The following is a 10,662-nucleotide window of genomic DNA, read 5'->3' as shown; positions in this document are numbered from 1 at the left end:
CTATAGCCCATGGTCCAAAATGATGACGTTCTCTCTACCGCAACATACTTAAAAGTATAGCGGTGTATGAGAATGGGTGTTGCGGAGGATGAGAAACATTAACATTGTGCTATAGGAGCAATGGGACTTGAACATAGAATGTCCGTACAGAGAGACTGATCATTAGACCATTGCACCATCAGTCAGACACACAGTGAACATCTCCTGGTAATTGTGTGTGTTAGCCCTCAGTTGGTAAAGTTGAAACACTCCAGCATTATAAAGCTATAGGAGAACAGGGATTTGAACATTTAGAGATGTATTAACTGAAGGCTCACAGCCTCAGCCTGATAACCTCAAAAGTCTCATATCTCCCCTGAGCCATAGGCAGTTGCTTTGGCTTAGTGGTTAAGATGTTGGCCTTCAGTGCAGGGGACCTGTGTTCGATTCCTGGGTGTTACACTCTGATGAACGTGAGTCTATGTTCAACTCTTGATTCTTTCAACTTTACTATCTGAAGGCTAACATACAAAAGATCGCTTCAACAGTACAAAGAGGCAGATGTTACTGAGTGATGTTGTAGTAGGGGCTATTCAGCACAGAGAGTTCATGTTCAAATCCCACTCTTCCTAAAGTTTAATGCTAGTTATTGAGCTTCATTTACTGCTATTCTAGCAGTGGCTCACAGCCTCAGCCTGACTACCTCAAAACTCTAATTGTCGTAGTGGTTAAGATGTTGGCTTTCCACGTGGGAGACCAGGGTTCGATTCCCGGCTATTACACTATCATACAAAAGAAGACCTCAACAACAGCGCTAAGAAACATCTGATTAATATGAGTCTGTGTTATTTAAACTTTACTGAAGGCTAACGCACAAAAGATCACTTCAAAATTACCAGGAGACTTTGCCTGAGAGTGTCTGACTGATGGTGCAGTGGTCTAATCATCAGGCTTTCAGTACAGACATTCCATGTTCAAGTCCTGTTCCTCCTACAGCTCAATGCTGCAGTAATTTGAACTTTTCAAGGCTTGAATAAAAAATAAAAACTCAAAAGCACCAGGAGACATCTGCTGAATGCCCCAAGGTGCCTTGTGGGGCGGCAGTGGCTCAGGGGTAGAGTGCCTGGATGGTAACCGTAAGGTTGCCAGTTCAAACCCGGGCTCCCCCAGAGTTACTGTCAAAGTGTCCTTGAGCAAGACACTGAACCCCTAATTGCTCCCGATGTGCTAGTTGGTGCCTTGCATGGTTTCCGCTGCCATCGGTGTATGAATGGGTGAATGTAATGCACAATCTCTGTAAAGCACCTTGGATAAAGGCGCGTAGCGCCTTTATCCAAGGTGCTTTACAGAGATTGTGCATGCACCATTTACCATTTATGTTAAATTGGACATTTTCATGGTAAAAGGTTAGCTGGACAGGGTTCTTTCAGACATAAGCCCCAACCATTACATCTCAGGAAACAGGGGGAGAGAGCACCGTCTCCCGATGGTCCTCCAGCACCTTGATGTCATGACATGGGACTTGAACCTGCCAACTGTCTGTAGCAGAGGCAACGGGTCAAGCGCTCCACACCATTGAGCCAAGGCACCTTTGGGCAATCAGTAGATGTCTCCTGGTGCTTTTGAGTTTTTATTTTTTATTCAAGCCTTGAAAAGTTCAAATTACTGCAGCATTGAGCTGTAGGAGGAACAGGACTTGAACATGGAATGTCTGTACAGAAAGCCTGATGATTAGACCACTGCACCATCAGTCAGACACTCTCAGGCAAAGTCTCCTGGTAATTTACATTACATTTAACATGGGGCTCAATGGCAGCTCTATAGGCACGTCAAAAGTCACTTTCACCTAGAAACTCCATTCACACTTTTTATTATTCAGCTTACTGTGGAGACACATGCTGGAACTTTTTTTTATTTTTATGTTTTGTAGTTTATGAGTTATTTAACTTAAACGCCCAATGCATTCTCTATGGCAATAGCACAAACTTTGGCATGCTACTAGTCCTACATACTTACACCTAGCAACCCCATTCTAGCCTACTTAGGTTCATCTTACGGTCGACATGTTTGCCTGAAAAGGAATCTTTGAAAGGTGTCATAGTTTTAGAAATATAGTGCTTTCAAATTTGAGACTTTTATAATGGGGCTCAATGGCAGGGTATGGCACATCAAAAAAACACTTTCACCTAGAAACTCCAATCTTGAGGTTTGAACCTGCAAGTGCTACGGTGCAAACATCCAGATATCAGCGATCTATATGTTCCACCATCACAACCTTTGCATGACTGGGTTAGATTTCCTTGCACTTTTATCTTCTTCTTTCTTCAAAGTAAAGTAAAGTACAGACGCTTAACACGGTGAGCTATCACGCTCTCTGTGTCCTATCATGGTTTCTCCATGATAACAAAGCACTAAAGACATGTGATGGAACTGGAAACACTGTTAAGAAGATGCTCTGTACATGATCCCAAGTCCCCATCTGAAGTGACAACAGAAGACCAACCTAAAACAGAAGCCAATTATGAGGAACCTCAGAGAGCTCAGTCAGTGGCTCCCAGTGTTAAGGCAATGTCCATGTGAGCCAGAGGTTGTGAGTTCAAACCCAGCTGTGCTCTGTGTACTTTCACTCTGGAGCATGTTTTGGAGATGAACACTGGAAAGAGATGGAAAGCTGAGGAGGTTCTCAGGGAGGGTCCCTGGGTTAAGACACTGTCTATGTGAACAACAGGTTGTGTATGCCTGGCCAGCCGAAGGTCCTGGGTTTGAGTGGGGTGAAATCAGTGACCAGCCGCCTTCTCTGTAAACCCACCCTCTTCCTCCACACCACCTCACCTCGCTCAGCTGACCATCTATGTTTTTACTATAACCCCACCACTTTGTCTGGAAACCACAGGGAGGACACAGCCCTCCCTGCACCCACTGCTCACGCATTGATGGGTTATTTTTCAGTACCTGACACATGGCTTGAACTGTCAAGGTACCCTGTGGTGTCTCGTATGACTAGCCCACTGCGCCATTGGTACCTGACAATTCACACCGCTTCTTTTGGAGTTTTGAAGTTGTTCTTCTGGAAATCGCTCAAGGTAAAGACTTGAAGTGGTGTTTGAACCCTCAATCCCCCGTCCACGGAAGTTCCAGACACACAGGAACGCGCCCAGGGGGCTGGCCCGGATCCGCAACACTGAAAATGATGGCTTGGATTAAATAAATAAGAAGAATGAGACAATGTTGTATTTTAAAGAAAAACAGAGACAGGCCTCAGAGACATAAACATATTTTATTGGGGGAATGTTATCCGGATCCACTCACACACTCTCACAATCACATAATGTACTGATTAAATAAGGCACATGCCATAGTGGTAGAGTGGATGGGGACATATTCTGTACACAAGTTGCAGATAAAATAATCAAAAACACTTCATCGTTGCTGTCGGGCACAAACCATGGGCAAAAACCATGTTTTATGGTTAACTAAATCCCTACTTTGTCGCACATGAGCGTCTGGCAAATGTAGCAAAAATAGATTAACATAGATTGGCTATTTTAGCTATATTTTAAACATTTGGAGACTAACTGTAATTAAGGGTGTCTGTGGGTTTTATAATTATTGAATGAACACCCCGATATATTTTTTTGAAAAATTAATGTTTTGGACATTTGTCTGCCCGACAACAACGGTAATTAACATTAGGCAAGACAATAATTATCAATAGATTTCAATATTTGTATGTATTTACAATTGAATTGCCAATAGAAAGGAGAGAGAATGACGGAGAGACTGAGAGTTAAACTCTGCAGGCCTGAGTATAATGCGTATCAAATCCACATTCCTGTAAAACCACAGTAATTAAATAAACAATACTGGATTACCCAGAGAGCTAATTTAAATATGGTAAATATGGTAACGTAATGTTCCAGGAAATGAAGATTTTCCATCTGTTATGTTGATTGTGTGTCCTTCTGTTTTTTTCTCTTAATAATAATAATAATAATAATAATAATAATAATAATAATAGTAACAGTAACAGCAACAATAATAAAAATGTGTTTCTGAACATTTAGCATTAACATTTCTTTGGTGGCTGAAGCACTAAATGCAGACTGAACAGTGAGCCCTTATGAGTTTATGCAGACAGAACAACAACCAAATGCAATTGGCTGCGTGCATCTCCAGTTTACACAGTCTGCGTTGACAGTGCACGTATACAGTGAATCTAAATACAGGCAGCTGTTACAGTACAAAAAAGGCCAAACATACTGTACATAAAATACTGTTATGGCTTTAGATTAGAAGGACAGAGCACCACCTAGGACAGTACAGAGGCAATTAGTCCTCCTCTCCCACAGGGGTCACTGTCTGCCTGTGTTTCCAGATCCCTTCACAAAGCTGGACCGGATGATGAGCACTCAGCTTTCACAGAAAGCACAGCCTGAATACAGTCAAGGACTGTCTAAAGAGGACGAGATGCGAAGACCGTACGGGCGACGCCATGTTGCTCCATGGTGCTCCATGGAAGGAAAGAAACATGCGCAATGGGCTATATGCAGCCAACACTTCCGCGTTCAGCTTCCTGGGTCTCAACTGCTCATGTTTCTTTCCTTCCATGGAGCACCATGGAGCAACATGGCGTTGCCCGTACGGTCTTCGCGTCTCATCCTTTTAGTCCTTGAAGTAGTCCTTGAAGTACAGTACATCCACAGGCCACTGGGCAAGGGGAAGGTAAACTTGGTGCTGACATCACAGATCTCCTGTTCCCCTTTGTGATGGCTCTCCATCCCCTCTTCATTAATATCCATCCTCCCTGTCAGCTTCCATTGCGCTCTCTTTCACAGTCTTTCAGTTGTATTTTTTTTTTAAATTCCCTTTCTGCAGTGGGCCAGTGTTGAGTGGCGCTGGGGCCAGTGGCAGTGACATGTCTAAATGATGATTGATTCTGTCTGTCACAGTTTGATGTCCTGGGACTCCAGCATTTTCGCCATTGTCTTCTTAACCCTCAGGGCAGTGAGCCGACAGGCTGGATTGTGGTTCCAGCACTCTGACATCAGTTTCCCCATCTGCCGTAGACACTGGAGACAGACATGCATGCACATTCCAATTAAACACTGATCTCAGGTCAGAATGGGTTAAGCATAATTTTTTGTTACATTGAGCAGGTCATAATGCTGAGAAAACTATGTATTTTTAAATGCATGACATAACGATATCACCCGCTCTCGACCGGATCACAGTAACACAGACCAGGCTTTCCTTTGAAGTGGAAAGCCTGGTGACGTGAGGCTATCACCATAGCAGCCACGTCGGTGTCAAAGAAAATGTATACCTCGTCACTGCTCCAGCGGTTAGCGAAGGAGGGTCTCTGTCTCTTGATGCAGACCACCTCTCTCATGTCCTCATATGAAGGATCTGTAGGAACCAGTTCATGATAGGGCAACTGGTATTCCTCCACAATACCTGCAGTATGGGGCAAAACACATTCATTCTATCAAGCAAATGTTAACAACAAGTGATATTTGTAATGTATGTGTGGGCTGGGCTGGGCGAAACAGTGTTCTGGAAATAAGTCTATGACTTCACAGTGTGTGGGTTTCTTTTTTATCCTCAATTGTCTTTTAAACCATCTTTATGTTGGTTGTAAGCAATTAAATACAAATCTGAATATATGATGATATTCAAACAATATCTAGTCTCATTTCACGTATAGATAAAATCACACCCCTGTGAAGTGAGGGGCGCTCTTATCATCATACATAATCTCATTCTGGCCAATCACAATTTGTGTCCACACTTTTGCCTTCAATGTTTGTGTTTGTTTACACACATTTGTCTTCAATGTTTGCGTTTACACACTTTTGTCTTCTTTTGTCTTCAATGTCCTCACTTTTGTCTTCAATGTCTACATCTACATGGTTCACTTTGGGAACCATATAGTGCCCAAACCCCATTATGTGTATGAGCAAATAGAAGCATTGTTTCTGACCTCCAGACGTGCAGCGGCGTGTGATCTCCCAGAGGATGAGGCCGAAGCTGTACATGTCAGCCATCATGAAGGACTGGAAGAAGTTCCTGTTCAAGGTCTCGTCCAGCACTTCAGGTGGCATGTAGCGCTTTGTGCCCACGCGCAGGTTGGGAGGGATGTCCACTTTGTTGGTATCACTAAGACACAGGAATAGAAAGGTTAGTCTTTATAAATGAGATTGTGTGCGAGAGCAGTGATTCTCACCATTTTCCATTTCAAGGACCCCCAGTTTTTTTTGGCGATGCAACCCAATTCTATAAAATGTTTATCTCTGAGACACCGATCTCAGTGTTACAGACCCATAAAAGACCATTTTGGTTCCAAGCCATCAATCATTTAGCCGACCTCCCTCAAGGGAAACGTAATCCAACACTGTGAACATTATGCCATATTATTAACAGTTATGACATTGTATAAGAAAGAGTTTTTGTTGCTTGTGAGTCTACATGGCAGTATACTTCTGTAAGTATACTACTGGAAAGTAACTAGTAACTAGTAATGTCAAGTATACTGACGCGATGAACCCCAACCGGCCACCTCCTGGTTGTCCTACAGCAGTGGTTCCCAAACTTTTTCGTGCCAAGGACCCCCAAATTGACACTAATTAGCCCGCGGATCCCCATTTGAAAAGATATGCCAGGGACCCCCATAAGAGAAGATTTACAGCTCTAGCAGTGATTCTTTCATTTCAAGGACGTCCAGTTTGACATGCATTAGGCTACGGACCCCCATTTAATGGCATTTCTATCTCTGGGACCCCCAATTCATATTGTGAAATCACTGTTAGTTACAGATCCATGGGTCCATTTGGTTCCCAACTACCCATCATAGCTGGGGGACCCCCTGGAACTCCCTGAAGGACCCCTGGGGGTCCCGGGACCCCCATTTGGGAAACACTGTCCTACAGTACCTGTTCAACTTGACAGCCAGTCCCAGGTCAGCTATGCAGCACACGCCGTTCTTCTTCACCAAGATGTTCTTGCTCTTCAGGTCTCGGTGGGCGATGGCGGGCTTGCCCTGGGTGCCGTAGATCTCCGTGTGTAAGTGGCAGAGGCCCGATATGGAGGAGTAGGCCAGCCTGAGCAGAGACCTGATGTCCAGGGTGTTGCCCTTGAGGTAGTCGTACAGGGAGCCGTTCTCGTGGTAGTCGGTGATCAGGTAGAGCTGCGTCCACGAGCCCGTTCCCTTAATGTCAGCTGCTATGAAGCCTGAGGGGTGGGAGGGAGGGGAGGGCAGTGTTGATTTTGACAGCACATTTTTTTATTTTAGTTTTAGTTCATAGTCTCTTGAATTGTTTTCATTTAGTTTTAGTCACATTTTAGTCACCTGGAATGTTTTAGTGTTTTTAGTCAAATGTCATAAGATTTTAATTGACTAAATCTACAGTTCATTTAGTCGACTAAAATGCATTATGGCGAGCCTTGATGCCGTCGTAATGACTGTTTTTACAGTCATTACGATAGTAGATCTGCTATTTGCATGCAACCAAGTGTAAAATGACTTATACCGGATCTCTTGTCCACTAGTCCCTTCCTAACATTTTAGTCTAGTTATTTGTTGACGAAATTGACAATATATTTAGTCTTAGTTTTAGTCATCATAGCTTACTTTTAATTTAGTTTCCATTTAGTTTTCTGCAGTGAAAAAAGGTAATCGACGAACTTTTTTGTTATAGTATTAGTCGACGAAATCAACACTGGGTCTGGGAAACATGAGTTATGCACACGCACTCACGCACACATGCGCGCACAACAGCCTCACACTGTGATGTAACACCTGATACATCCGTTCCATTGTGATATCTCACTGTTAAGCCATGAGCTGGATGAACTGAGCACCCTGGGCAATAATGACACCCAGACCACCCATGTTGTTATGCTTAGAGTGTCGATGAATGCATGCTGCCCCTGCTGTTCACACACATTTGGACACGAATGTCAAGTTTCAAACTTGGTTTACTGTCCATATGCAATTATGCATGGAATGTTGGACCCATGTGTCCCCCATTGTGGATTATGGAGACAGTGTTCAAAGTCCAAATGGACCCGTGGGGCATTGACTGTTGCTTTGAACGGGTTTTTGACTTGATGGTAATCAGCATCATCATTCCTGATATGGATACATAATGCTCTGCCGAAATCTCTATACAACCGTCCCCGAAGGACCGAAGGAGGTATACAGCACGGCAAACAGCACTTCTAAAGCATATCATAAACCGGTTAACAATGAACATTTTGTTATTTTTTGCTGTCACACACAGTCTTGCAGCTCTCAACTTCAAGTCATTTGAGGTCCCTGTGTCAAATTGCCCTGACTTAAACCCTACATATGTTGTTGACCGGGTCCCTCAGTGGTCTGTACTTGGTCCCCTCCTTCTCTCCCGGTATCAAATCTCTTCACTGAAAATAGCTGATCTATGAGCTCACAGATCTACAAGCTCACAATGCATCACAATGTGACATGTGAGTTTATAGATCTGCTATTTCCCAAAATGTCCACCTATTTTCTTTGAATGTTCCCTAGTAAGCTAGGGTAAGTGTTTATAATACAGTATGCTGACTCAGTTTCCTTTAGATTTCCAGAGGTCAGACTGTGGAAAGTCCAACCAGAAAGAGTCACACACAAGTCAAACTGGGAAAGTTCAAGTGAGATGTTGCAGCATCTGTTGTGGAGACATTAATGGAATGTGTGGATTTACTTCATGAAGATTCTGAATGTAGTACAGTACAGCACAGTGATATACCCCTCCACACACACACACACACACACACACACACACACACACACACACACACACACACACACACACACACACACACACACACACACACACACACACACACACACACACAGAGCACAAGTTCCTTACCCAATATGTTGTCATGTCTCATCAGGAAGGTTTGGTAGATCTCCGTCTCTCTGAACCAGCTGTCCTCCTCTGTGGTGAAGAAGACCTTGACCGCCACTCTCTCTCCTCTCCACTTGCCCATCCACACCTCCCCGTAGCGTCCCTTTCCAATCTGTTTCACCATCTGGATTTGTTTAGCGATAGTGCGCTGCACCTGGTGGCAGGAACGCATTAAGACTTCGCATTAAGACTCGCCGTTAATGCTTTCTAATGCATTTGATCAACTGCAGGCAACATTAAAGATACGTGCATACGAAATTCCCATTAATTTACAGTACCCATGTCTCAATGTGCAGAAGCATTAACAACCCATAAACTACAGTTTGCACTCAGGATGTTCATTTATATCATGCTTAGCTGTGCCCTGGCCTGGTGCCGTGTGCCAAAAATAGCCGATCTACTTTGTAAGCTCACAACACGTCGCACTGCGACATGTTGTGAGCTTGCTGATGAGCTATTTCCATTTTCCAGGCTTCAGGCATTAGTGTTCATTGCACTTCTAACCCCAGTTTAACATTAACATGGTTAACATGCAATGATGTGTTCTTACCAATAGAGGGAGTCCTGACCCTGAGCCGGACCCAACACTCCGAGAATGTTCTATTAGGTCTTTCAGAGACTCTCCAGGGGGGATGAAGGTCTCATCCTGCTCAAGATCAATACTGTAGCGTGGCCGCGACTCCTGGCGCTTATACCTGCCATAGATTGGGTGGTGTGATTACATGAGGACGCGTATAATATATAGATATAGATAATGCCTGCTGCATTTTCTGCACTTCTCAGCTGGCATGCTTCTATAGTAGGCTGTGTACAACATTGTGCGTGTTTGTTTTTGTGTCGTTGCTTTTTACCTGAAGTAGCAAAAGATGAGGATGACACCGAGGATGATGCTGCAGACGGTGATTGATATAAAAAGAGCCATATGGTGGATACTGTTGTCCACGTAATCTGCAAGGAATAAACAGAACAGTGTCTTGTGATCTGGTCATTGTTGCCTACATTGGCAAATAGCCTCAAGAGGGCGCAATTTCTATGTCTTTGCCTCCTGCAGGACTCTCTCTCCCTCCATGAGACATTTCCTGAAGACTCTAGCACCGTTCCCAGGTGTCCAGGGGTTCCTCCCCAGCTGCATAATTGTTAGCCAGGAACCAAAGGTACAAAATGGATCCACTTGATTCCACTTGTACAGTACACTCAAGTTAGGATTTACAATGTAGCTTGGAATCCCAGAGATAAAATAACCATATTGAATGGGGTTCCGCGTGGGCTAATCCATATCAAACTGGGTGTACTTGAAATAAGAAAAATATTTAGAACCGCTGAACTAAACAATAAAGTCTCTTGTGTCAGGGTTATGGTGGTTCTTAAAATGAAGAGGTTTGAGAACCACACTGATCTAGTACAATATTGCAATCACAACAACATTCGTGCAATCGGCATGTTCTCCGGGTAGATAGATACCCTCACAAAAAACATGCAGTAATCCTGGTCTCTAAACTGCCTCCCCTGCCCTGGCCAGCTGTGGACGCCTGATGGAGGGGAAAGGAACTGGTTGGAATAATGTGTTCCTTCCACACGTTACGTCCAATTGGGGAAATTCCCCCCTGTCAGGTGACTTGAAGGAAACATGAGTTCAGTCCGTTGCTCTCCCCAGGTTGGCAGAGGGAGTGTAGAGCCCAGGATTACATTAGATAATTGTGAAGAAATCGGTTACAAAACCGTGGGATAAAAACGTATTTAAAAAAAAAACATTCAT

General features: G+C 43.8%; 1 protein-coding gene across 2 annotated transcripts in view; it reads right to left on the bottom strand.

Annotated features, from left to right (window-relative positions):
- Positions 1 to 3,244: 3,244 nt before the first annotated feature.
- LOC310879350 (bone morphogenetic protein receptor type-1B-like) overlaps positions 3,245 to 10,662 on the bottom strand; it is an 85,896-nt gene continuing 78,478 nt past the window's right edge. Inside the window, exons 7-14 of one of the 2 annotated variants that reach the window (XR_014570999.1) lie at positions 9,758 to 9,854; positions 9,457 to 9,601; positions 8,868 to 9,060; positions 6,909 to 7,206; positions 5,960 to 6,135; positions 5,303 to 5,433; positions 4,127 to 5,048; positions 3,245 to 4,096 (exon numbers count right to left, since the gene is read on the bottom strand). Coding sequence is in view for 1 of the 2 variants with exons in the window: in XM_083793964.1 (XP_083650090.1) it covers positions 4,923 to 5,048; positions 5,303 to 5,433; positions 5,960 to 6,135; positions 6,909 to 7,206; positions 8,868 to 9,060; positions 9,457 to 9,601; positions 9,758 to 9,854 (1,166 nt within the window). In the remaining variant the exon portion in view is untranslated. Of the gene's footprint in view, positions 5,049 to 5,302; positions 5,434 to 5,959; positions 6,136 to 6,908; positions 7,207 to 8,867; positions 9,061 to 9,456; positions 9,602 to 9,757; positions 9,855 to 10,662 lie in introns of both variants that reach the window. The other variant, XM_083793964.1, reaches the window with a different exon arrangement.

Source organism: Protomyctophum parallelum (genome assembly GCF_964188405.1).
Source record: "Protomyctophum parallelum genome assembly, chromosome: 21".
NCBI classification, from domain to species: Eukaryota; Metazoa; Chordata; class Actinopteri; order Myctophiformes; family Myctophidae; genus Protomyctophum; species Protomyctophum parallelum.
This window is presented reverse-complemented; position numbering and strand designations above follow the sequence as displayed.